The sequence below is a fragment of the Drosophila sulfurigaster genome, chromosome 3, assembly GCF_023558435.1.
Source record: "Drosophila sulfurigaster albostrigata strain 15112-1811.04 chromosome 3, ASM2355843v2, whole genome shotgun sequence".
In the NCBI taxonomy this organism is placed as follows: Eukaryota; Metazoa; Arthropoda; class Insecta; order Diptera; family Drosophilidae; genus Drosophila; species Drosophila sulfurigaster.
The window spans coordinates 4,102,256-4,127,623 of NC_084883.1; the positions used below are offsets into that span (position 1 = coordinate 4,102,256).

Consider the following 25,368-nt stretch of genomic DNA (forward strand, 5'->3'; position numbering starts at 1 on the left):
CGTTGCCTTTGCTGTTTGCTGCAGCATGCCGTTTGTCTCTCGACTTCTCTCCTCTTCTCTTCAGAAAACATACAGTTGAGGTTGAGTTTTTCAATTCGCTTTCAATGCAGCTTCTTTTTGATTTTCCGTATGTACGCTTTTATCTTCGAAACAGCCACACGCGTTTATTCTCTCACACACACATAATCATCCACTTGCGCCCAAACTACTAAGAGTGTGTGTGAGTGTCGCATGTATGGCTGTATGTGCATGCACTTTGTACAATGCTATGACGAAAGCAATGTATAGAAAAGAGAACTGCAAGGCATACGGAAGAGCGAGATTTGGGTGGAGAAAAGGCCGGGGTTATGGGGCAAAAAAAAAACCGAGACATACATAGTATAATTTGGATTCGACATGCATCCATTTAAATAGCAATTTAATTCGTACTAAGCCAACAATAGTTTCATAACTAGGCATACGTTTTTTTTCTCTTCTGTAGTGTAGTGTAGATGGGGTTTACTTAGCGCTTGTGCACGACTCATTCAAATTGAGGTCAAAATCATCCACAACTGGGTCTCTTGGTGGCGGCGTCGTTTTCGGTCGGGTCGGGTCGGGGTCGTTGATGTCGTTGTCGATGTCTTTGCGCTGCAACGAACGCTTACTGAGAGAGAGAGGCGGAGGGGAGGTGGCTATATGCGCACTCTTTTGGGGTGGTTTTACATTTGGACACTTTGGGGGTGCTTAGAAGACATTAAGCTGCATGCTTATGTATGTATGAGTGTATATACAATACATACTAATTACATGCAAACCAGTCTCAAATCTCAGGGTTGCTTCAGTCTTTCTTCTTCGATGTGCACTTTTCGTAGCTGTCATTTTTATTTGAATTGTACACATATGCATATGCATGAAAGTTACTGTGTGTGAGTGTGATAAAGCTTTTTATAAGTTAAAGTTTTTAGCGAACAGTGAAATTTTTAGCAAGTAAATGTGAGTCATGTCTGCTGCGAAGTATTTTTATTTATGCTAAGCTCTCTAATCAACAATACGACAACAACGACGCACCCATCTAGTACATTTTTATTGGGGTCAAGAGACTTTAATTCGATGGCGCAGAACGCAGGCAAACAACAATAACAACACACAGCAGCCGCAGCAACAGCAAAAGCTCTAGCAGAGGCCATAAACCTTCATACACACACACACACATGCACAAGCGGACATTTACTTACACGCATACAGAGAAAGGACACTGACACTGACAAATTCGCGTGCTTGTGCGCAGCAGCAACGTCTAGCGAAATGAGTACATTTATTTATATGTATGTGTAATACATACACTCGTGTGCATGTGTACGTGCCTGCTTGCCCACATGCAAGCAAATGTGGTGCATGTGTGCGTGAGATACGTGAGCATCCACATCCCATTTAGATTTCGCATATAGTGGAGTTCAATCATTGGCAGACAAGAGTGAAGAAGTGAGTGAGAAAGAGATTGTGAGAAGAGTAGAGGAGCGCGCGCAAAACAAAGGAAACTGGCCAACAAAGAACAAAAGCAAACGAACAACGACCTGAGAGAGTTGCCCCCACTCAATTTGTTTGTGCATATTAAATTCAATTTGAGCGCATTAAAGTAGTGTATTAATATTGATTGAGCACCTTCGGGTAAATTGCATTTACCATATAATAAATGCAATTTATATATGCGCATTATAATTGTTTGTTGTACCCGTAAGACAAGACATCGGGGCAACTCTGTTGCGCGCAGCTTTACATAAATTCACAACACTAACACATGCAGTCGCACATTTCCCCAAGCAGAGTGAGAACGCAATAATCGTTTAAGTGAATGTAGTATGTGTGTATGTGTCGCTCAATTGCGCTGCGTCGTGTGTGGGGGAAAAGTGAAATAAACTTGAAGGTGTTTTGCGAGGTTATTTTCATTAAAATTCCAGTTTTATACTTATGCTGCTTGTTCGGTTTCCCCATTGTCAATAGTACTGCTTTAGCGAAACCGTTAGATCAACAATACTTGAATACACACACGCATTTGCATACATACATATGTACCTGCATACTTGTTTAAGCTGCTCTTAAGCTGAGCTGAGCTGAGCTTTTTTCAAGTGTGTCAACTGCCAATTTAACAGCTGTTCAGGAACTCGATGATTACTCATACTTTTGTTGTTGTTATCGATGATATCAGAATTACGACACACGAAGCTATTGAAAATTATAGTTTTAAGTTTGACAATAAAAAACTTGTTAATTATAATGTTTAAAACTGAAGCAAGTAATATATACATGTATATGTACATATGTATGTAATTGTTGTTGTCACAGTTTTCATTTGCATATTTGTCAGTAGCCCTCGTACGTATTTATTAACACTAAATAATAGATATTAAAAAAAGTACAAAAATACTTTGTCTCGTTTCGATTTTTGTGTATATACTATTGGAAACTTTTCCCGTTTTTTAAACTCATTTTTAATTTGTTTTTCTTTCCCCGGTGTCCTCTTTGTTTCATTTAAAAGGATTCCTATAGGAGTACTGCAAGCAGAACGGAGAACGGCAATATCCGATTAGGACAGGAATCTATATAGAACTACAAATTACATAACTCTCTCGGTAAAGCGCACGCGCAGCCCACACAGGACAAGGAAGACGAAGAAGAAGCGCGCAGCCGCCGCAGAAGAGACAATTTTTTGGACAAAGCAACCGCAAGGAAGCCCCAATCATCGTTAACTAGCAGTGTCTGCTATATATACATTCATATATATCTTATTATATATATTGTGTGTGTGTTTGTTGTGCGTCCTCTGTGTGCGTGTGTCTCGCTCTCTGTCAGTGTGTACCATCAAAAATCTGTTTTGTAGTGTTGAGAAACGCCAACAGTTGTCGACGATCACAACACCGCAAACGAGAGCAACAGATCAAAGATCGAAGAAAGCGAAAGCATCACGAGCAACAAGCAATCTTGTACGTGAAGCTTGTCACAAAGACGAAGAAGAAGGCAACGTTTATTTCGCCCCCAAGTCGATAAAAGAAAATTATCACCATTCCACTATCAACGTACGACGCCGCTCCCCTTTTGCACACTTACGACGATAGTCCGCATCGTTGGGCTAACGGTACAAGCAACGGGCATCAGGCAGGCGTCATCATAGATCAGTTTCGGGGCGCCAAAGCGATCACCATTGAGGGAGGCACCAGTACCGGTGACACGACGAGCATCGGCGGCGGCGTCAACGATTTGCGACTGGTAATAACGGCCCAACAAAACGATATCATCGAGCGCAATTACGATCAATTGACCAATCGAGGCGGTGGAGGCGGAGGCGGCGGCGCCGTTTTAGGCGTCACCAGCAGTAGCGGCACCGGCACCGGAGGCCAAACACCACCGACACCACAATCGACAACATCATCGACAACGGCGACGCCAACTACGCTTGGAGGACAAAAAACCCTGCTGAACACCAGTCCCAATCTATTGCCGATCACCACCGCAACCGATACTTTCAACAATTTAAAGAATTTGGTGAAGATCGATAAGGGTTCATCGCCTGCATCGAATCACAGCGGCGGCGGAAATTATCGTGCCAATAAATCGGTTGGCAACAGCGGTAATCGTTCCGTAGGATCTGTCGGAAGTGGCGCATCATCGGGAGTTGGTGCAGTTGGTTCAGTTGGTGGCCCAAGCGGACACTATTCCAGTGGCTATAATAAAAATTCCGTCAAAATTCGTCAACACGATTCTGAGCTAAGCCCAAGGCCTCGACGATCATACCAAAACGATTCGTCGTCGTCGCGTTACTATAACAAAAATAGTGACATTTTGGGTGGTGCGAACGGTAACAACAACGGCTTGAACGGCGGTCAGTCGACGCTTGGCAACGGCAACGCTGATAGCAACTCTTATAACGGAGGTGGAGTCCATCGTGGTAGTCGGAATAGCTATCACAACAACTCCGATGGCGGCAGCAGCTATAATAATCGCAATATAAGCTCAAATTCGAGCGGCAGCAACTATCGCTCCCATCACAACAACAACGGCAGCTCACGCTACGAGACGGTCAATGGCAATGGCAACAGTAGCGGACAGCAGCAACGTCACTACGGCACCAGCAACTCATCGACGTCTGGAGGGAGCCTCAATAACAGCAGCAACATCAACGGCAACGGCAATCCAAACAAATCAAGTTACGCATCTCAACGCACCGGGAATAATGATGGTCATAGCTTGAGTGGTCGCTATCGCGACGATTATATCAGCAGCAGGGACAGCAGAGACAACTATCGGGATAGCAGGGATAGCTACGCCGACGAATCGCCCGCTCATCAGCGATACAACAATAACAGTGGCGGCAGCGGCGGTGGCATTGGAGGTGGCAGTCTAGAACGCAACGGCGGGCATTCGGGAATTGGCAGCAATCGATATAATAATAATCGCAGCAACAACGATTCGCTGTCATCGTCTGGTAGCCGAAACTCCGATGAGCGTTACGAGCGTGGCCAAAGCCTGAGGCATAATAATAATAGTGGTATCAACAACAGCCAGTCGGCATCTTTGAATCACTCGTCAGCATCAGCAGGAGGAGGTCAGCAGAATCAATACCAGCAGCATCAGCAGCGACAGGAACAACAAGTTCCAGTTAAATCGGTAACGCCACCACCAGTGGCAACAGCAGCAGCAGCGGCACAGCAACCGATAACTGGACGCTGGATACCACCATCGTTGCGTCCACAGCATGGACTCACGCAAAGCGAGAAGAATGATGCAGTGTTTCGACGTGTACGTGGCATACTGAACAAATTGACACCGGAGAAATTCCAAGAGCTAAGCGATGAGCTGCTGAAACTTGATCTAAACTCAATTGTCATTTTGAATGGGGTCATTCTTTTAATATTCGATAAAGCCTTGGACGAGCCAAAGTACTCGTCTATGTATGCACAGCTGTGCAAGCGTCTCTCCGAGGAAGCGCCATCATTTGAAAAGGAACCAAACAATTCGTGCACATTTCTACGTCTTCTGATCGCCGTCTGTCGCGACAAGTTCAACAATCGTTTGAAGCGTGACGAGACCAACGATAATCGTCCGCCACCCGAGAATGAAGCCGACGAGGAGGAGCGTCGCCATTTGGCGAAACAGCGAATGCTGGGCAATGTCAAGTTTATCGGTGAGCTCAATAAATTGGATATGCTCTCGAAGAATGTGTTGCATGCGTGCATTATGGAGCTATTGGATAAGAAGAAGAAACGTACGGCCAGTGCGCAGGAAATGTGCGAGGACATGGAATGCCTGGCTCAATTGCTCAAGACTTGCGGCAAGAATTTGGATTCAGAACAGGGCAAAGAGCTGATGAACCAGTACTTTGAGACGTTGGAACGTCGTTCAAAGTCTACTGAATATCCACCAAGGATACGCTTCATGCTAAAGGATGTTATCGAGCTCCGACAGAATCACTGGATACCCCGCAAAGTGGGCGGCAGCGCCGAAGGACCCGTCCCCATAAAGCAAATACGCTCGGACGATGACTCAATCATACGCACCCCATTTGCCAATCGCAATCGCGATATGCGCAACAATGATCGCGACGGCGATAGCTGGATGAATCGATTCCATCTCAATCTACAGACCGGCGGCTACAATGACATGTTCAGTGGCCTCAGTGTCACTGGCTCATCACCAATTGTCTCACCGTATGTGCACACTGTTCTTTATTCTCACACTATTTCTATAACTAGATTTCAATGTTGTTTATCCCATTAATTTCGTTTTTGTAGATTTGCCACGAGCAGCAACCGGGACCGGGATCGTGATCGCGACAATCGCCAGTACAACAATCGCGATCGCAATCGTGACCAAGGCGGCAACAGCGGTGGCAACGGCGGCGGCGGTGGCAACTATAACAATCGCTATAACAAGCACAACAATCAGAATGGAGGCAACGGCAGCGGTGGCGGCAATCGTGATGAATCTCGCGGTGGCAGCGGCGGTTCTCATAGGAACAACGATCGCAACAACGATGGACAGTATGGTGGCAATCAGTTGTTGTTGGGCAGCAAGGAGCTGGCACCGCGTTTCAAGCGCAATTTGATAACCACCAATCAAGATTCGGTCGAGAATTTGCAAATGCGTCCGGCAGCCAACTCATTACTATTCCGAGCAGCCTCACAAAATCAGAAATTCCCAGCCACACTGCCCATTTCGACACCGCCCAGCGGCAATTCATCATCGTCATCGCAGCAGCAGGCGTCGCAGCTATCCAATTCGCATTATCCGCTATTGGGCACACCCACATCACATCTAATGACCAATCCAGCACGCCCATCGTCCACACCATCGGCCGAGTATGGCGTGGAGAATCGTTCTCTGCAGAACGCCCAACAGCAGTCAGAGAAGAGCCTCAAGGCGACATCGTCGTCGCCCAACTTTGGTGCAACCGGACAAACGGCCGTAGAAAACAATGTGGAAAAGAAGGCGGCAGTTGTTGAGACCAAGGAGCAGCAGGTTAGCTCTAAGAATGGCTCCGTCGAGCGACCATCAACACCATCAAGCTCTGGAGCACCGACTACCACAGGTACTGGCTCAAGCAAGCAGCAAAAGAAGGACAAAGGACCCAGCAAGGAAGAGTTGACCAAGAAGGCTACAGCCTATTTCAAGGAGAAATTCTACTATGATGGACAAACCGAAGAAGTGTTGCCCGTTGAAGGCGAGGCAACCGAACCAATTGACGGCGAGGCTGCAGATCAGTTTACACAACTGGTTGATGGCTTCCTCGAATTGAAGTTGCCAGAGAAATCGTTGAAGGATGTATGTCTCAATTTGTTGATGGATGTGCTGGACCGTGTGAACGATGTTTACTTGGAACGCATAGTGCGTTTCCTGCAGACATTGCGCAAACAGTCCAATATCAAGCCTAATGTCATTGTTGAGATCTTCAAGCAGCTAGTGAACAAAATGAATGAACGAGAGGCGCTCAATCCACGTATCACAGCCCTAGTGGCGTCTGTGTTGGCCAAAACAGTTTGTGAGCCGGCACTGATCAAGCTGAGTGACATTTCCAATTATACCGACAATGGACAACATTATCCATTGTTCCTTTTGGTGCTTCAGCAGCTCCACAAAACAATTGGCAAGGATGCATTGGAAGAGAAGTTCCGTGCCAGCAAAATTGATTTGATGAACAGCTTGCAGGAGGTGGACCGCAATAAGGAGCGTTTGGCTGAAATACTTGAGGATCGACAGCTTTCGTTCCTTTATCCATTGCTCAAAGTACAGGCCGAGATGCTGAAGCAGCTGCAAAGCGATCCCAATCCAACAAATTTCTACAAATGGATAAAGGCTAATGTCGACAACAAATACTACAAGGACCCGGGTTTCATACAGGCCCTAATGACCGTTGTGGTCAAGTACATCACCAAGGAGACGACTCTGGCCAGCAACTTGGATCCCAAGGAACACCCCGAAAAGTCGATCACACAAAAGGAACAGGCCATGCTCGAAACCTACAGCCAAATGCTGCAGACTTTCCTCAGTCAAAACGAATTGCAATTGATGGCACTTTATGCCCTGCAACTCTTCTGCTATAATGAAAGTTTCCCCAAGGGTGAGTACAACCTAAGATTGAGATTCAACAAATGTATTCTAATAATCTTCAATTTTTTATAGGCATGCTCTGTCGTTGGTTTAAATATTTGTACGATTCCGAAATTATTGAGGAGGAGGCATTCGTTTTATGGAAGGAGGAGATTTCTGACAAATACCCAGGCAAAGGATCAGCATTGTTCCAAGTGAATGCCTGGTTGACTTGGCTACAGGAAGCCGAATCTGAAGACGACGAGGATTAAATACCCCAAATGCATAACCACTATATATGTATATCACTTCTATATTTATTCGCAAACCAGCAAAAAAAGTAAAAAACATAAAAAATATTACAAAAAAACAAAAAAAAAATCAAAACAAAAATAAGCTTATAAAAGAACAAAAAAAAAAAACACATTACTACATTACAACAGATGAAAGTTGAAATCGCGGTTGCAAAATGTTAGTCAAATTATAGTAGAAAAAGCTACAAGTTAATCCAAATTATTTGATATTCATTCAAGTTCAAGCAACTAATAATTAATCACCAATAAATAAAACTGCAATAGACGCAAACGTAATCAACAATATGATATTTAACTCACTAAATATGAAAAATAAAAACCTTCCTAAAGAGAAGTCAGGCGATTGAAAGAAACAAAATGAAACAAATTAGTAAAAATGAAAAGAGAGTGTAACAAACACACAATTCAATTATGTACGATTTATATAATATACTTGTATATTAATTAGTGAATTTCATTTCAAGTTATTGAACCGGAACTGATCGAAATGTTCTCATTTTTTATGAATTTCTTTTATTTTTTGCTACTCGCACAGCCCTCAATTCATTCATATGTATTTATTAAGTAGTTAAAATCAAAGTGACAACAACGCATCATATATACAACATATATTTAACAAATGAAATGAAAATAACAGATAACCATTTAAAAGGCTCACAATTCCGAGCTAGCATCGAATTCGTAACAAATCGTAGCACTGAATGTATTTTAACTCGAAAATTAAACAAAAAACGCCAACATCAAATTATAGCCTTAATAAAATGAAAACAACACTGCGAACGGCGAAATTTTCGTGTTTTCTTCTAAAATATCGATTCCTTCGAAACTTATTTTGAAATTGCGCTTGCTTTGCCGGCAAAACTAATTTCGTTTTACAACACTGACTGCCGGCTGTTGATTGTGTTGTGTAGCCCTGTTCGCAATTTTTCAACTTGTCAACACTGCTCGTAAACAGAAAGTGCAGTTTCATTCTATAAATTTGTTTAAACCAATTGTTTACATTTTAAAACTATTGAAAAAATGGAAAGCTGTACTGTATTGAAGCCACAACAAACGGCAGCCAATGTTGAAGGCAAAAGTCAAACGACAGCTGCGCTGAAACCCTTCACATCACACGTGGCCCAGCTGGACAAGGGTTTGGTGCAGTGCACGTTGCGCGTCCTCAAGATGAACGGCAGCACTATGCTCTTCCTGCATGCCAAGGACTCAAATCGTCTGGACGAGCTGGCCGTTGCAATGCCAGCACGTCCACCCAGCAAAGACACAATTGGCACCACGTTTATGGGCGAGTCGGGACAAAGTGATTCCCTGGTGATGGCCACAAAACTGAGTGCTCGGTATGGACGTCAGTTCTATGTGAGCATGAACATTCGACTGGATAATCTGACGAGACCAGTATTTGAAAAAGAGCTTGTCACCTATATGAAAGACAATCTCCAGCACTTTGTATGAGTAAAAGACTTCTGCTGCAGTGCAGCATAGTATGTACATATTCATATTTAAGCATTTATGATTAAAGCAAACTAAGGCGCTTAGTACAAAATGTATTTTTACTTGCATCAATATATCCAATACTTGTATTTATTTATGGCTCCAACACACCACCGTGTGGGTCACTCGCTTGTCTGTTTATTTTTGGTGCATCACGACCCCACGGACAACACGGCGGCTCCAACTGCAGTTGCTCCCAGCGTCAACTCCGCAGTTCGAGGACAGTTCGAAATGCAACACACAAGCACAAACGTGCGCAAATTTCAATTCGTTGTCCCCAAAAGTCGTAATACCCTCTAGCTAACTAATTCGAGTAAGTTTCAAGCATTATCAGTAGTGCTGTGTCATAGAAAATATCGCTGTGATTGAGGTCACTCCACGCAGGTGTGTGTGTCCCTCAAGCTCGGTCAGAACGCACACGTGTGTGGTCTGCACTCTCCTCCGCGCTTTATCGCTCTGGATGTCAATGTCGGAGTGGCCTTGAGACTTTATTTTGCCCTCACCCCCCACACCTTCACAACTCGCGAAAGCCGTAAAAATGTTGCGTTTACGTTTTGATTGATAACTCTGCTGCGCGTGTGTAAATCTTTTATTTTCAATTGCAATTATAAACGTGGATTGCATCACTTGGCTTACATGCCAGAGATTACTCATTGGATGTTGAAGCCTGAGGATAAACGTTAAGTGTTCATAAAGTGCAGAATCTCCAAAAATGTTATCTATTAATATCATAGAACTTTTTGTACTTAACGCAAAGTCATCATAAGCGATTGGTTTCACAAAAAAAATAATTTGAAATTATCATGTTTTATCGAACATGAGAAAATGTTCAAAGGAACCTTAAATTGGTTGGGCTTCTCCATGTTTGAAATTCATTTTGCAGAATTGTTAATTGCAGGTAAAATTTAGAGATTCCTTATGTAGTTGAGTATTTGAAATAGTCTTCGAGCAATAATAATTTTCGCTCTATTCAATATCATAAAATCTGTTGGGATTCAAGTTATATTCTTAACAGAATTGTTGATTTTATATCGATTTATTTTAATGTAAATTTCTTTAAGTAAAATTATAATTATATTCCATGTTTATCAATTACCTGGATTGGTTGGGCTGGTTGTGTTTTCGAATTCTTTAACAGATGTGAAGTCCTTATGTCTGCTTCATAAATTTTCCACAAAATTTTTTTTTCATTTATTATAAAATCCTCAACATATGTATTTGTACGCTGTTGGGGTTCCATTTCAATGACTTCCAGTATTTTATCAAATTTTATAATTTCCACACAGATTATCTGTTTTAATCAACAGAATTTGATAAGCTCATTTGAAGGAGCTCATGTTTGAGGAACAGACAAAGTTTTTCCTAGATTTTGTTGAGATTTTACAATAAAATTTCGATCAAATGTCTGCACATAAAAAGGGTAATTTTTTGTAGTAAAAAGGAAATATTCTATTTAGCAATTATTCAGAAAAGTTGCCATGGAATTTTTTTGGGTTACAATTTATAGCAAAAATGCTTAATAAATTTGTTTTGTGTGGTCTAATAATAGTGCGTCTAGACGAGATATTGTCAGCAGTATCAGCCAAACATAATAAAAGCAACAAATAACGGCAAGAGTAACCTGTATAAATACCTGTGTTGCTACTGACGAAAGGGGTCTCGACACTCACACACTGAAAAGCACGCAAAAGTCTGAAATGATATTTGATTTCTTTTATTTTTACCAACTCATTGGCCATATCATATGTCTGCCGATATTTTTATTATTTTTTTTCGGCAGCGATAAGACTTTTTTTTTCATTTTTTGTGGACAATCCCGTCGGAAATCGATGTCGGTTTACATGCCCGACTTGCATGCAATACCACTTTAGCAATTGACGAAGTTGCGATTGTGATGCGTTGTACCATGGGGTAGACGGAGTATATAGTATATAGTACATACTTTTGGACTTTGCACGTCTGTTGTTGTCGACCACCACCGACCGAGAACAGTCGCGAGTCGCAAGGCGTGCAATAGATTGGAATATCAACATAGCAATTAGCCATTGGAAGTTGTCGCGTTCTGAGCAGAAAACAAAGTTCGCTTTTGGGTCCTATCAGCAGCAGGCAGACTCCCAGTGGGTTCCACAGTCTCGACAAGATAGCACATATTGAAAAAAGAAGAGCACAGCTAAAGAAAACAAGAGTCCATCCCCCAAGATTTGCTACAACATAATCTGAGTGCATCTTCGTAAGCCGAGCCTTGTGATAAGCCCGAACTCATTGCCGAATGTGAAACTGAATCTGAATCTGAAGCCGAATCGTAATCCCATTTCCATTTCAAAAGCGAATTGAGAGCGTGCGACAGTCGCAATGTTGGTCGGTTTTTTCTTTTTTTTTGTTGGCTTATCGCTCCTCCAGCTGGCACCTTTGCCAGTCAGCGATCAGAAAGCCAGCCAGACCGGCAGCCAAGCAGTCAGACCCCAATGTTATCAGCGTCGAGTATGTTGTTAATTTGATAGAAATATTGAACATCATTATATGACAGTTCGCAATAGACGCGAGTCCGGTTCGATCCGGTTATTGTGTATTATCCGTATCTAGACCCAGTCTCGAGGCATTTATGGCGCATTTGCTGGGGATTGTGTTTTCTGTCCACATATATACTACTCATATATACATATATATATTGTTTTTTTTTTATTTATTATTTCATTTTCGTATTTACTACGGAAAAATTAATAAAAATTGTTTGCAACGATCAGCACGCGTTCACCTCTAAGAGGTTTCTGGCGCTGTCGCTAATCTCAGACTATGATTAGTCGCCCAGTCAGAGGATTGGGGATTGCACGGGGCTTGGGGATGGCTGGCTGTGCAGAGAACTCGGATGCCTGCGGATGGATCTGCTGAGTTTTGTGGTCTATAGAAACCAAAGGCTCTGCCGCCGCCTCTGTTGCGGTTCCTTATCAATCGCAGCTCGCGCCATACAAAGTTCAATTCGTGTTTTTTTTCGCCCGGGGAAACCAGTAAATCTGGATTTATTTATTTATTTATTTGTTGTTCGACATGTGAGGGAATGTCGCGCATGCCGAGCACCAAATTGGGGTCATGGCAATCGCAATTGAGAGCAGCGAGTCCTTTAACCGAACTCAGCACGTTTGAATGCTGACTGAGTAACTGATACGGATTTGCAAAGAATAAAGAGGGAATTTCCCGATGGCATTTGTTCAGGGAAATTTTACTGGGATGAGACTTAATCCTTTCGCTCTCTGCTTGAAAGAAACACTCTTCATCGATAATCTATATACATATATTTATATTATATGAGATGTTTATGTTGTGAAACTGTACTTTTCGATTGTTGAAAGCGATTTCGTTGCTGGCTTTTGTTTTTGGTAATTTATCAAAAATTTACCAAATTATTTTAAAGGGAATTTATTTAACAGAATGTTTAAATTATTTATTATGTGATAACAGTGTTTATTTTAAACCGATAAATCTGAAATTTATTGCTCTTATATATTATTTTAATTTTAGGAATTTTCAGGAATATATAAATTAATATGTTTGACATTTAATATAATAATATATAAAATTCTGAAAATTAATTTAAAAAGCCTCTTGGTAATTTTTTTTAGATTTGATAGTTTTATTCGTAGCCCATCTTGCTGGCTAAATTCGGTTTTTAAATTCTAAAAGCTCGATTATACAATATAATTTTAATGAAAGACTGTACTTTCAGTTTGGGAGTGAGAATGATGTCACTGATAATTTTGGGTATGGAAATCTAGACAACAAATTCAAAATTTGGATTGAGTCACAAACAAAACAAAATAAGTATTGTGCATGCATTTTAATTTCATTGTGTGTGTGAGAGCCGTTTAATAGCTAGTCTGAGTTCTCTTAGAAATCAGATATCTGGAATACGAGAACATTCGCGACAACGAATCGCAACTCTATCTCTGCTATGCTATAATTATAGACAATGCCTCAGGTGTACTTTGCGATTTGGCATGATAGTCCAGAGGGCGATTCCCCAAGTCGTTCGTTATCTGTGCGTTAATCTAAAAATAAATCATGATTTTTGATCTCTTCACAAAATCGTTGCGCACTATAAATATTGAAGGGCTGCACCTGCTGCAATCCAGCGATCAAGAATTGCTCATGTGATTGACTCGGGGCGCTTCGGTCTTATCATGATCATCGGTCATATCGTTGGATGTGTTGATGTCATTCTATTTCCGAATACAATTATTTATGTAATGCAAGTGCCCCAGAGAGCGACAGGGAGAGCGAGAGGGAGAGGGAGAGAGAGAGTGTGAGACCCCCACTGCATTCGACTGGGGCAATGTGAATCACTTCCTATCGACGCACACACAGCTGATAAGATAGAGATACCGCCGCCTTCTGTTCTTGCCCGTTGTTTTTGGCCTTCGCTCAAAAGTAAACACAGACGCTAAAAGAAACGGTTCGACTTGACCAAGTGATAAGCTGGCGATGTTGGGGTCCTAAAAAAACGTCAACGTCATCGTCATCATCGCCATCGCCATCGCCAGCGGTGGAGCATTGTCGCAAAAGTTGTTCGTCGCAAAGATACGGAAGACATGTGGCAGCATTGTTGACTTGCTATGCCGGAGCATGGCACGATAGCAGCCAGCTTTATCACACAGACAGAGAGGCAGGCGGGGGAGCGGGAGCGGGAGAGCGAGAGCGATATACACGCACACGTAACACGGTCACAGCTGGAGGGGGAATTCACGTTGCCCTGCTCTGCTCTGCTCCCACTCAGCCCTGCGTTCTCTTGCCAGGTTTGCGGGTACGAAGTGCACCCGACTACCCGACTAGCGATAGCGATTGGACCCCCCGCACAAAAGTTAGCTCGGCAGCTCGGCAGCTCGACTCGATTGTCGAGTGCTTGAGTGCTTGCTCGACTGCGGCTCCGACAGCGGCTGCTGATCATTGGCCGCACTCATGCAAACTTACGGCTAGACCGATTTTCCACTTGTGCGTTTTTGCTGATAAGCACCCGCTGCTCCCCACTCCCCACTTCCCACTCTCCACCCTCCTCTCTTAGCGTACGCCTTACACCCTCGCCGCAGTCAAACGCTATTACACTCACGTACTGAGTGTGTGCTCTGGTTGTCATTACATCAGCCCGCTCTCCTTGCCGCCCCCCTTCTCTGCTGTTCACACTCTTACGATTTCATTGTTAACTTTTTTGGTGTACTCTTTTTTGTTGGGCTGTGTCGGTACGCACACGCAACTAACTTGGTCTAATGGCGCGGTACGTTCGGATGTCCGACGCCGCAACTCTCTTGGCTCCCCCCTGAGGCCTGTCTGCGTGCACAGCCTTCGTCCGCTGATAAGACGCAACGGCGCAGTCTCTTCTCTCTCTCTCTCTCTCTCTATTGGTCTCGTTATCGCGAATCAAGTTTCAATATTACACGAATGTCTGCAGGCGAGCGGCTCATTCGTTTGCCAATCGCAAAAGCGTACACTTCGCTAACCAAACTTAACAAACCACAACCACAACCTCAACCACAACACACACCACACACACTATGGATATATTAGTACAAAAACCCATCTTCTGCCCAAGCAGCAGTAGCGAATTCTACGAGCCGCCGCCAACGGGCTACTTTACGCCGTACAACACGCCGCCGTATATAACGCAGGCAATCACAACAAGTGGACCAGCTGGCAGCTGGCTGGGCGAACAGATGCAGTACCTGAGATTCCCCACACCGCCCATCACACCACCACGTCCAGTTGTGCTGCCCCTGGCCGGCGAGTCCTCCTCCAGCTACAGTCCTTCGCGCTCCTCGGTCATCATGAAGTGCAGCAAGAGTGCCAGCTCCGTTTCCGTATCCGTTTCCGGTTCCGGTTCCATTTCCGGTTCTGGTTCTGGTTCACACTCCCCCACAGAGTCCTGCAGCGAGCAGAGCAGCGGAAGCGAGTGCGATTTTATCTGCAATTGGCACGATTGCGGAAGGTGAGTGTCACAATCTCAATCACAGTAACTGTTCGAATCACATTCACATTCACATTTACATTCACCATCACAGTCAGCATTTTGTTATCAATAGCTTTACTCATGCTTGGGTTCTTTTTTATTTTCACTTGCAGAGTTTTCGAATCTTTGGAGGCGCTCGCTCAACACGTCACCTTACGTCATGCGGTTGCCTCGCTGTTGGATGGTCTCTACTACTGCCGCTGGGGCGGCTGTCAGCGCAGCGAGCGTGGCTTTAATGCCCGCTACAAGATGTTGGTCCATGTGCGCACCCACACCAAGGAGAAGCCGCATCGTTGCCATCTCTGTGACAAGTCCTTCTCTCGGGCCGAGAATCTTAAGATTCACATTCGCTCGCATTCGGGCGAGAAGCCGTACAAATGCCACTTTGAGGGCTGCCAGAAGGCTTACTCGAATTCTTCGGACCGCTTCAAGCACACACGCACTCACTCCATGGAGAAGCCGTATATGTGCAAGGTGCCCGGCTGCCAGAAACGCTACACGGATCCTTCGTCCTTGCGCAAGCATGTGAAAACATTTAAGCATAGCATTCAACTGATTGCCAGCCAAACTGCCACCTGCATGCTGGAAGCCAACGATCACTCGCCATCCTACACCTGCCTGCCTCTGAATGCGCCCGTCGCTGCTCCATTGTCCGCTGTCTGCGTGGATTCCTCGCCCAGTTCACACTGCTATTTGGATTTGACGGACAGCGATAATGTAGCCAGCGATTATTCGCTGCGTGCCAAGCACCACAATCAGTACACATCCTCGGACTATTGGCTACACCCGAGGGAATCCAGCTATCGTTATCTGCACGGCGAGGACTTTGCCATGGAAATGGATCTGGACTCGCCAACGCCGCTTGATCTGCGCATCCATAGGAGTTAAATTATATCGCACATATACGCTGCTGTCGTGGCGATCCACTCTAGTCAACATGCTAACAATAGCTCTTGTCAATAATGTTAGGTAATCGTTTAGTTTTCAATAAAGACTGTTTTATATAATTCACATTATATCACATTGTTTGAATTCAATTGGAAGGCAATATAAATAAAATTAAGTTATTAAATTTTATTTTATTACTTCATTTACGTAAAATTGTCGCTATAGCTTTTTATACTTGTAGTAGTCTTAAAAATTGTTTAGTGATTTTCTTATCTGTATTCGCTTTTAAATTCAAAACTTGGCGCCTATACCTCGATATCAGTGTTGCAAAAGTCATAGAAAAACCATGGAAATCGATTAGCGATAACTTTACGGCTACCTACTGATTTTACTTAATGTTACGGTGTTTGAATTGTTTATGATAATTGCTAGTGACAAACTATAATTTAAATTAATAACAGTTGTATAAAGTTAGCATAGTTATGTCGCTAATAAGAAGTGCAGAAAGTTATTTCAGCATTGTCGCTACTCCGTAAGCGTGGACTAGAACCCGATTTCGAATAATTTCGAATTTCGATGTCGATCTACGACTGAACTGCATACTTTTCGACACAACACAAAATAATGTGTGCATGTGAATAAAAATGTAGCATACTTTCGGGCGCACGTTAAATACGTACTTTGTACATTCGCTTCCTTAATGAACCATTTCGAGCGTCGCGTATTTGCAAATGACGTTTTTATTTGAACAATAAGTCATGAATATTAAACACATTGTAAGGTTAACATTTGCAGCTCCCGATTATAAGCCATGCATGAAATGCGAATATCCCTTTATTGCACTACGTGATAATTGAAGTTCAATAGCAGCAGTCGATTTGCATATGAGGCTTTGTTGTGCATCCATTCAACTGGCTTTAAATGAAAAGCAAAAGTTCTTTGCGTCACCGAGTTGCTGTTGCACCTTATGCGGGTGTGCAGCAAAGTTAACATCATTAAATAAAAGGCGAATATGTTACAAGGTAATTCGCGCACGCGTGCTCATCCACCCGCAGGTAAATAATTGAAGCGGTATTTGCTTGCCGGTTTCACTGTCGATAAGCAACTGATTACCAGCGATTCCCGCACACTTGTATAGCCCATTAAGGTGTTTTTGAAATGACAAGAACCGAGCTAAATACAAATTACTCATGCGTTTTCCACGAATGGAATAAGCGAGTTTCATACTTATATATTTTCTCTGCCGACTAGCGAAGACGCGTCGACACTTGATGCTGAACCCGACTGCTGATTGGGTTTCAGTCTCGAACACAAACAGTACGCGACAACACGAACAATTTCCTAGTTTGAAATGCAATTTACATTTAATTTGCAACTGATTTCTTTTTGCCTGGTGTGTACTCAAGTGCTGGGTCAAGATGTTAGACCCGAATTCCCAGAGGATTTTCCAACGACCACAATAGAAGCAGGCACAGAGTTGCCAACCACAACGGGGTCGAGCGTAGAGCTGACTTCCGAGCCTGCAACAGCTTCAACTGAATATTTGACGACTACAACTAAAGTTATGACTACCCCCCCAGAAACTACAACTGAACCTATAACAACAACCACAACAAAAGCTACAACAGATACCACAACTGAAGCTGCTGAGGAACCTGTCCCAACCACAACAGAGTTACCTGAAATATCTTCGACGCCGCCCGTTATCCCCTCTTGGCCACCTGGTGGACCTTATTTCTATCCAACCTACGCTCCAGCCACAAGGCCACCTCATTTCACACCCACTTATCATTGGCTATGGGATCTGTACGAGAGTGAGGAGGTGGCCCGCTGCTATCTGAGAGAGCAAACAGAGCGGAGCAGAGTTCGCTGGGGTTGTGGTTGTAAGTAGCACACCAATACTTCTACATATATGCAAAATCGACACTAATTGCATGTTTTTCATAAACATTTGTATTTCCCAGATTCAAGATCATTACCCATAATCAGCTGTTATCGCTGTTGTTATTACGGCAACAGCAGATTCGCAGGTTGCACCAAATTGCACAGTGGAGTCTGTCATGCTCAGAGTTCAGCCTGGCAGATTTGATATGAAAATGGGTGCTTCCCATTCATAAAAAACGACCACATTTTCATGAGTTCTACGATGAGAATGCAATCATTATTTTTTAGGCTTATCAATATAAAATGCGCTTTGAGGTTTATGATGTGTACATATAAATATATTTTAATCATGATCATCTATTTCATTTCAGAAGAGAGAATTTAAATAAATATATTAAATGGTTGTAGTTCTCACCGAGGGATTCTTTAGAAATATATTTAAATTTTTATACATGGGCCTGCAGAAAATGTGTGTATCAGGCGTAAGGAGTCATCTTCGACCTCACAAAATATATATATTATATTTCCGTCTGTGTCTGTTTCTTGGTAAGAACACTTAGATCTCAGAGACTATAAAAGTATAAGCTTTTAGTTGCTTTGGTTGACAATCTGGAATATTTCCTATTCTATGGTAAATTTTGAATGTGATCGTATATTGATTTACCATAAACAGCATTCTTCAATATTTAATATTTTAAAATAACTCGGAACTATTTTGTTTTTATTAAAAATGGGTAATGACTCTAGCTTTCTTTTCTGTTCTTATTGGAGATTAGCAAACTCTGAATTCAAGAATCAAATATGAGCTTACTACTTATCTGACTATAATTATAAACTCAGTTGTTTAGTAAAAAGAAGAAAAAGTGAAAGCTCCGTATATTTGGTTGAGTTTAACTTTCAACTAGTATATTTCATTTGAACGAATTTCACATGCAATCCCAACCACATTAATAATCTCAATCCAAGTTGTATACGTTGCCCAGATTGAGGAAGCAATCTTTCAGATGCTGCTGGCACTCGCAGAAATCAGGGAACGGCGGAGCCAACACCTCATACATGATGCGCAGCAAATCGACAAACTTATTCAGGGACTTGGAGTAATCGCCAGTGTCGTAGAGTCTCTTGGCCGTGCGAGTCATCATTTCCGTATCCTGCATGACCTTGAGACCCTTCAGGATGTTGGTCATCTCGCCACAGGTGACACACTTGATCATAAAGTCATTGCAGGTGGGCGGCACCTCAATGATGGCGGCACAATTGTTGGGCGCCTCGCAACGGAAGCGTATAATGTCCCTGGGCAACTGGTCGAAGAGTGGCCAGTTCTCCAGACAGGCATCGCAATTGCATTCGAACCAGTAGAGATCCTTCAGCCTGGCCTGTCGATCATCCCGCTTGTCCTGTGTGTAAATGGGACCGTAGTTCTCATTGATGGGCAACCCTGCCTCGATGGGTCGCACACTGTTGATGTGAATGGTGGTGCCTCGGAAGTATCTGACCACACCCGGATCGCAGGAGTGATTAAAGAGCGCAAGCGTTGGATAAATGGCACCACCGATGAAGATGGACTTCTCCCGCCTCTCGGCGCTGAACTTGTGCAGCTCGGCCACCTCGTGAGTGTTGAACTGTATAAACTGCAGACTGCGCAGAACCAGCGAACTGATCACTTTCACCTGCTCTGGCTGGGGATCGTTGCCAAAGTAGCCAGCGGACTGCAGGCAGCGGGTTAGGAAGCGCGCCATGAGAACATACTGGAAGAAATTCGAGGGCGGACGCTCCTTCTGATGCCGCTCCAAATGCGCCACACGACGGAAGTCGTCCTTGGGAAGACTAAGTGGAACACGCGGCATTAGATATAGATTGCATTCGTAAACTAGACTCACCTTAAAAGCTGCTCCAGTGAGAGTTCATCGTCCAGCGTTGGCTTCAGTTGCAGAAAGTAATCCAGTGGCTTGCTGGCAATGATGCGCAGTGCCATGTGGTTGTTAATTGAGGCACCCGATCGCCAAAGAACCGGCAATATGCCACACTCGTACTTGTGGTACTTGGATGCTGCCCGCTGCTGACACTGCTCCGAGCAGTAGACGACATCCGAGCAGCCAGGACAAGCCACGGGCACCACAGTCCTGGAAACGAATGACAGATAATAGGGGATGTACATAGAAATATTTTCCAATCAGTTAAATGATTCTCGGAAAATTATATAGATTTTCTTCTTTCTTAGCAAGTTGCTGAGCAACTCGCTGTGGTTACAAGCTCTACTCTTAGTAAATTTATCTTCGGCTTATTTTAAAACGTTTATCTTAACATGCTGCTAAGCAACTTGCTGTTAAAACATACCAAGACATAGCTATATTAAATTCAGCTTTCATTTAAGTGATCGTCAACTAATTTGTAAATCTACTGCTAAAGATTCTAGTAAACAGTTTGCTATTATTAAGTTTAGAGCATGTATGTGCTCTCTTAAGTTAACAGTTACTCACAGTTTATATATTTATAAGTATGTTTTATTTTCTTAATTCTCGGCTTATTTAAAGACTTGTCATCTATTTTAACAATTCTCTTCCTCTCTCTTAAGTTAAAGCAACCAAATTATAGCGGCGTAAGTATCTTTCATTTAATTCTTCCTCTGACAATTTAAAGGCTTCTTCATTTTTAATGCGCTGCTGTTATTAACATGGCAAAACTGCTCCCATTTTAACATAGCAAGATTTATCTGCTGTTAATTAACGCTATTAGCACATGCTGTTAGCACTCTATTAACACATACTGTTTAATTAGCATGATGTTAAGTTAACATAACTTACCGCATAAAGCAATACTCGCAGTGGGTTTGAGCGAACTTCTCAAGGAGGACTGCGACGTAGGGACGCTCGACGAGCAGCTCCTGGCCCACCTGGACATCGGCAGAGGCGCGGGCAAAGCGGCCTTCTTGAGTATTTTGATCGATGCGCACCAGCTCGCTGACATACTCCTTCTCATCCGGCAAGGTTTGTGCCTGATCGAGAGCTGTGCTGACATTGGCAGCCTTAAGCTTTAGCTGTTTCGCTGCTTGCTTGGAGGTGCGTGGATCAGCATCCAGTAATTTGATCATAGTCATGGCATCCAAGTGCAGCTTGGAGCGTCTGTCTGCAGGCAGCGTGGAGTCATCCATGGCTGTGATGCATTTTCTGCCGATAAAAATTGCAGTTAATATGTATATTTGTAAATATCAAACAATGTCACCTACTTGAAGGCGCTAATGGTGTGCGGATAATCCTTTATGGCCATGTAGCAGCGAGCCTGCCGCTCGTAGAGTTTGTAGAGCAGATCCTTGGGATAGCCCAGATCGAGTGCACGTCGAATGTCCACCAGACACTCGGTGTGCTTTTGCATGTGGTACAAGGTGGCCGAGCGATTGGCCAACGCAATAGCACGCTCCAGAACTATAGATAAACTCTTATTAATGATCACCAGTGATCTTTGGTTTTGGGACAATTACTCACCCTTGTCACTGGGCAACGAGACATAGCTTCTGCTGTAGAGCAGCATCGCCTCCAGCCATTTCTTCTGCTTGAAAGCGTTGGTTGCACGTTCCTTCAACTCGGCTGCAATTGTGGCACTCTTTCCATTGAACTCACGTTGCACTTGCAGTCCCGCATCTCCCGCCCGCACCCAGCTCAGCTGATCCACATACGCCACGCGCTCGTCGTCGTTGCCACATCCGGATAATTTGGCAATATCCGAATCGCAGCTGGCAGCTCCAACTTCGCGCAGCTTTAGATAGTACTCGGCAAAGAAGCCTTTCTGCTGGCTAAGTGGCAGTTTCATGGCGACAACTCAATTCAAATTTCCTTTTATTGATGAAATTCAGATATACTATATATCAAATTATGCAAGTGTTGAACACAAATTGAGTTCTTTCGTCTATGAATACTGCAGGCGCACTGAACGAATTGTCGGATATATAGTTAAAGGCAACGTGTGGTATCCAGACAACTTTCGGCTCTTTTATTTTTAGATCGGTAAAGCGTGCTATTCGGAGCAGCAGAGAAAGCCAGCGATAGATATAGCGAGATCAGGAGAGCAGACATTGAGTTGCTGCATTTGTTTACAAACAAAATATTCGAAATACGTTCTCTCTCTTTCTCTCTCTCTCTCTGCCGCTCTTCTCATTAGATACTTTCAATCAGCAGAGTTCTCTAGCATTTCCCGACATCATGTCAATTTGTACAGTTGTTCACATGCCTCAGAGAACATGAGAACACCTTTAACTTAATTATAAATTACGCTATATATAGCTGCCAAATGAAAGTCAATAATGCGGGTAGCCTCTCCCTCTAAATGATGCCAGTTATTCGGCGCGCTTGGCCCATTCGCCTCTTTAGCTCAGTGGCAGAGCACTGGTCTTGTAAACCAGGGGTCGTGAGTTCAATCCTCACAGGAGGCAGATCATACAGCGTCTCCCTTGAGATTATTTTTTTTATAATTTTTAAAATATTATTTGTATCGGGGCAGATTTAAGTTTTTTCGAAACATTTCATTAATTTGCTAGTAGTTTTCTGACAAAAATGTGGAAATACTTAGAAAGCTTGCTACATACCAGAACCCTTTGCAATACCTTTGTATTGTCTTTGGTATTAGCGAGATCATTAGCACCTCTGTATATTATCAAAAAGCTTATTTTGATATAGGAAATGAGTCAAGCAGAGACTTCAAAGAATTTGACCGATCATATATAAAACTAACAATGTGTCGTCTAAAGCAATTAAAAATGTATTTACAATTCCACATGTGTATGTTGTACACATTCATAGCTTTATCAACAATTTCTAATCAACTCTAAATAAAATAGAAAATAGTGCGCAATTTATAAGAAATCATGATTGCCATAATTAGAATGCCTTAAAATATTTCCAATTCTTTTAATTTTATGAGATTTAGGTATTTTTCATATATAATATTTAAAAAAAAATAAAACAAAACTTCAAAACAAATTAAAAAAATAAAAAAAATGTATTTTCAAATTTGATTGCCTCCTGTGAGGATTGAACTCACGACCCCTGGTTTACAAGACCAGTGCTCTGCCACTGAGCTAAAGAGGCCTGAGCAACGCGCTGCGCTAAAATTGCTGAATACGTCTGCGCGCTGAGCGACAACTTTTCACCAGTAGACGAAATTTCACTGGTTCGGGGGCAGTTTGAGCAGTTGGCAACGCGTCGTAATGAGCGCTGCTCAATTTAGGGCGTAAGCCAATATAAATATGTGTTAATGCTATCTGCAATTAATTCCTGATATTATCTAGCATCAGCACTTGCGTTGCAAATGGAACGAGCAGCTGCCAAGTTTGGTTGAAAGGTTGTCGCTGCGGCTGCCTAAATTTGTTTTCGTCTGAGTGATGAAGAAAGGTTCCAAATGTCTACGTATTTACTCCACAGACTTTTGAAGAGGCAATTTGTTATGGTAAATTGTAAGCAAAAGACTCAACAGCTCCGTCTGAGTAGCGCTATCTGTGGCGTGGGAAGTCAAGAAGTTGCTTGCAGCAGCCACAATGGGTTGCGACTCATTTGTGTCATTGAAGCTGCAAGTCGTGTGTGAGTGTCTTTCAAATTTTGTAGATTGCACTGATAATACTACAAGAGCGAAGTTCCGCCTTAATGCTTACTTCTGGCAAAACACTCGTAAGTTGGTTTTTAGAAATTGCCAGAGATTTATTTGCTATGCACAACTTTTGAGATAACGTGGCGAAAAGAGAGAAAACGAATATTACGATTAAATAGACTTAGGTAGGTAGCTATTAATATAACTTCTCATGAAATTTATGCAGATTCCGAATCGACAGCCATGAAAACTACACGACTGTACCCTCAACTTAAGGTGAATATCAAATGTAAGTACATTTATTGGAGTATTCCATGTTGGGTATTATTGTGCATTATGCTCATATCGGATTACCTCAGCGACAGCCCTTTCGAAGTCCTATTGAAGTTATGCAAATTTGCATGTCGCATAAAAGGTGAAATGCGTAAATTACAGTGTCAACATTACACCGCCCACTTTCCCTTTTTCTTCTTTTCCTGGGGTGGCGGTGTACCGCTGTGAAAATGCATTATGCACAATGGGACGCGAAACCGAAACGCAACCCGAGGAGAGTGGAGAGAGGAGCATTCGCCTCAAGCAGGCTAAACGCTTTCTAGTCTGGATCTGAGGGAAGGGCTGTATGGTAATTTCGTAAGCTGTTGAATCCGTTGGCATTGACTTTGCCAATGTAACCCTTTATTCGCGGCAGTGTTGGAAAACTCTGTGTCTTGTGGGGTGGCTGTCAGACTGGACAACATGTCAGAGGCAACAGCGACAACAACAAAAACAACGTCAGTCATCATCAATCAAAGGCGGGCTGGTTGACTGCAGCTTGTAAGCGGCAAATAAACGATGCTTACAACAAACAAATCCGACAGCTGCCACTTGCACAGTACAGTAGAGTGCAGTGGCACTCAAAGGATGCGCACCCCGCACCCTCTCTCACTCTCTCTCACTCTATGTCTGTCTGCTACTCGTAATCAGAGTGTTACAACTGTCATTGAACATTAACATTATCAATAAAGTTGCGTCTCTCGGCTGTCAATGGGCATGGGCCGATCTCTTTATGAGCTGTCATTCAGGCGCAAAATATTTATCACTCTCAGCTCGGTTGCAGTTGCAAGTTGCAACATCATTGTTGCAACCCCTAATTGTAGTGCATTGTCAGCAGCCACAGCCACAGTCGCAGCAGCAGGAGAAGGAGGAGGAGGAATGTCAGGGAATGCATTTCAAATCGCAGTGAACTTTTGGGCAATGCCATTTCTCTGACCCTGCCGCTCGGACTCTTGTTTATCAGCATATGCAAATTCATGCGGAATAAATGAGTAGCTACCCAACGATCAACCATCAATTTGAGTCGTCTCTTAATTACAGTTTATTTTCGCATTTCTATACGATTTTGATTCTCGATTGTGCAAAAATTGCATTAAACTTCCGTTGCAATTGAAATGAAAAAACAACTCGCTTGTTTTTGTTGTTATTGTGCAATATGCAACGAACTTCCGGCATTCTGTTTGTTGCGCCTGTTGCCATTCAAAGTGCACTCCATTGTTGCTGTTGTTGTTGCTGTTGCCGTTGCAAGCTACCGATTCATGTCAACTTGAAGCGCACTCACATGAACACGAACACGAACACGAGCAACTCACTCACTCACGAACAATGACCAAAATGGCAGACAAAGAG

The 25,368-nt window shown here is 43.0% G+C and overlaps 6 protein-coding genes and 2 non-coding genes across 8 annotated transcripts in view; 6 read left to right on the top strand and 2 right to left on the bottom strand.

Annotated features, from left to right (window-relative positions):
- Positions 1 to 1,777: 1,777 nt before the first annotated feature.
- LOC133845191 (uncharacterized protein DDB_G0283357-like) lies at positions 1,778 to 4,822 on the top strand. Its single transcript, XM_062279573.1, has 3 exons — positions 1,778 to 1,804; positions 3,028 to 4,761; positions 4,817 to 4,822. The coding sequence occupies exons 1-3, from the start codon at positions 1,778 to 1,780 to the stop codon at positions 4,820 to 4,822; spliced, it is 1,767 nt and encodes a 588-aa protein (XP_062135557.1).
- A 101-nt stretch (positions 4,823 to 4,923) lies between these two features.
- LOC133845917 (eukaryotic translation initiation factor 4 gamma 2-like) lies at positions 4,924 to 8,016 on the top strand. The gene is made up of 3 exons (XM_062280577.1): positions 4,924 to 5,681; positions 5,766 to 7,591; positions 7,654 to 8,016. The coding sequence occupies exons 1-3, from the start codon at positions 4,924 to 4,926 to the stop codon at positions 7,830 to 7,832; spliced, it is 2,763 nt and encodes a 920-aa protein (XP_062136561.1). The 3' UTR covers positions 7,833 to 8,016.
- Positions 8,017 to 8,166: 150 nt separating this feature from the next.
- On the top strand, positions 8,167 to 9,417 carry LOC133845918 (uncharacterized). The gene has a single exon (XM_062280578.1). It carries the CDS (start codon positions 8,895 to 8,897, stop codon positions 9,324 to 9,326), a length of 432 nt encoding a protein of 143 aa, XP_062136562.1. The 5' UTR covers positions 8,167 to 8,894; the 3' UTR covers positions 9,327 to 9,417.
- Positions 9,418 to 14,796: 5,379 nt separating this feature from the next.
- LOC133844559 (zinc finger protein GLIS2 homolog) lies at positions 14,797 to 16,373 on the top strand. The gene is made up of 2 exons (XM_062278615.1): positions 14,797 to 15,336; positions 15,471 to 16,373. The coding sequence occupies exons 1-2, from the start codon at positions 14,906 to 14,908 to the stop codon at positions 16,243 to 16,245; spliced, it is 1,206 nt and encodes a 401-aa protein (XP_062134599.1). The 5' UTR covers positions 14,797 to 14,905; the 3' UTR covers positions 16,246 to 16,373.
- Positions 16,374 to 17,529: 1,156 nt separating this feature from the next.
- On the top strand, positions 17,530 to 18,656 carry LOC133844564 (mucin-2). The gene is made up of 2 exons (XM_062278620.1): positions 17,530 to 18,128; positions 18,210 to 18,656. The coding sequence occupies exons 1-2, from the start codon at positions 17,597 to 17,599 to the stop codon at positions 18,332 to 18,334; spliced, it is 657 nt and encodes a 218-aa protein (XP_062134604.1). The 5' UTR covers positions 17,530 to 17,596; the 3' UTR covers positions 18,335 to 18,656.
- A 388-nt stretch (positions 18,657 to 19,044) lies between these two features.
- Positions 19,045 to 25,368, bottom strand: part of LOC133844556 (SET and MYND domain-containing protein 4) — a 29,656-nt gene continuing 23,332 nt past the window's right edge. The window contains exons 2-6 of the mRNA XM_062278612.1: positions 21,612 to 21,959; positions 21,356 to 21,551; positions 20,934 to 21,296; positions 20,010 to 20,252; positions 19,045 to 19,956 (exon numbers count right to left, since the gene is read on the bottom strand). Coding sequence (XP_062134596.1) covers positions 19,086 to 19,956; positions 20,010 to 20,252; positions 20,934 to 21,296; positions 21,356 to 21,551; positions 21,612 to 21,936 — 1,998 coding nt within the window. The 5' untranslated portion in view covers positions 21,937 to 21,959 and the 3' untranslated portion in view covers positions 19,045 to 19,085. The remainder of the gene's footprint in view (positions 19,957 to 20,009; positions 20,253 to 20,933; positions 21,297 to 21,355; positions 21,552 to 21,611; positions 21,960 to 25,368) is intronic.
- Positions 22,484 to 22,555, top strand: Trnat-ugu (transfer RNA threonine (anticodon UGU)). The gene has a single exon. It is a non-coding gene; the product is annotated as a tRNA-Thr (tRNA).
- Positions 23,139 to 23,210, bottom strand: Trnat-ugu (transfer RNA threonine (anticodon UGU)). The gene has a single exon. It is a non-coding gene; the product is annotated as a tRNA-Thr (tRNA).

Coding starts and splice junctions, on each gene's coding strand:
- LOC133845918 (XM_062280578.1), top strand. CDS start 8,895: ATGGAAAGCTGTACTGTATTGAAGCCACAACAAACGGCAGCCAATGTT.
- LOC133844564 (XM_062278620.1), top strand. CDS start 17,597: ATGCAATTTACATTTAATTTGCAACTGATTTCTTTTTGCCTGGTGTGT. Junction 18,129..18,209: donor AGTTCGCTGGGGTTGTGGTT/GTAAGTAGCACA, acceptor TGTATTTCCCAG/ATTCAAGATCATTACCCATA.
- LOC133845191 (XM_062279573.1), top strand. CDS start 1,778: ATGCAGTCGCACATTTCCCCAAGCAGA. Junction 1,805..3,027: donor CGCACATTTCCCCAAGCAGA/GTGAGAACGCAA, acceptor AGTCGATAAAAG/AAAATTATCACCATTCCACT.
- LOC133845917 (XM_062280577.1), top strand. CDS start 4,924: ATGTATGCACAGCTGTGCAAGCGTCTCTCCGAGGAAGCGCCATCATTT. Junction 5,682..5,765: donor TCATCACCAATTGTCTCACC/GTATGTGCACAC, acceptor TCGTTTTTGTAG/ATTTGCCACGAGCAGCAACC. Junction 7,592..7,653: donor TAATGAAAGTTTCCCCAAGG/GTGAGTACAACC, acceptor AATTTTTTATAG/GCATGCTCTGTCGTTGGTTT.
- LOC133844559 (XM_062278615.1), top strand. CDS start 14,906: ATGGATATATTAGTACAAAAACCCATCTTCTGCCCAAGCAGCAGTAGC. Junction 15,337..15,470: donor AATTGGCACGATTGCGGAAG/GTGAGTGTCACA, acceptor TTTCACTTGCAG/AGTTTTCGAATCTTTGGAGG.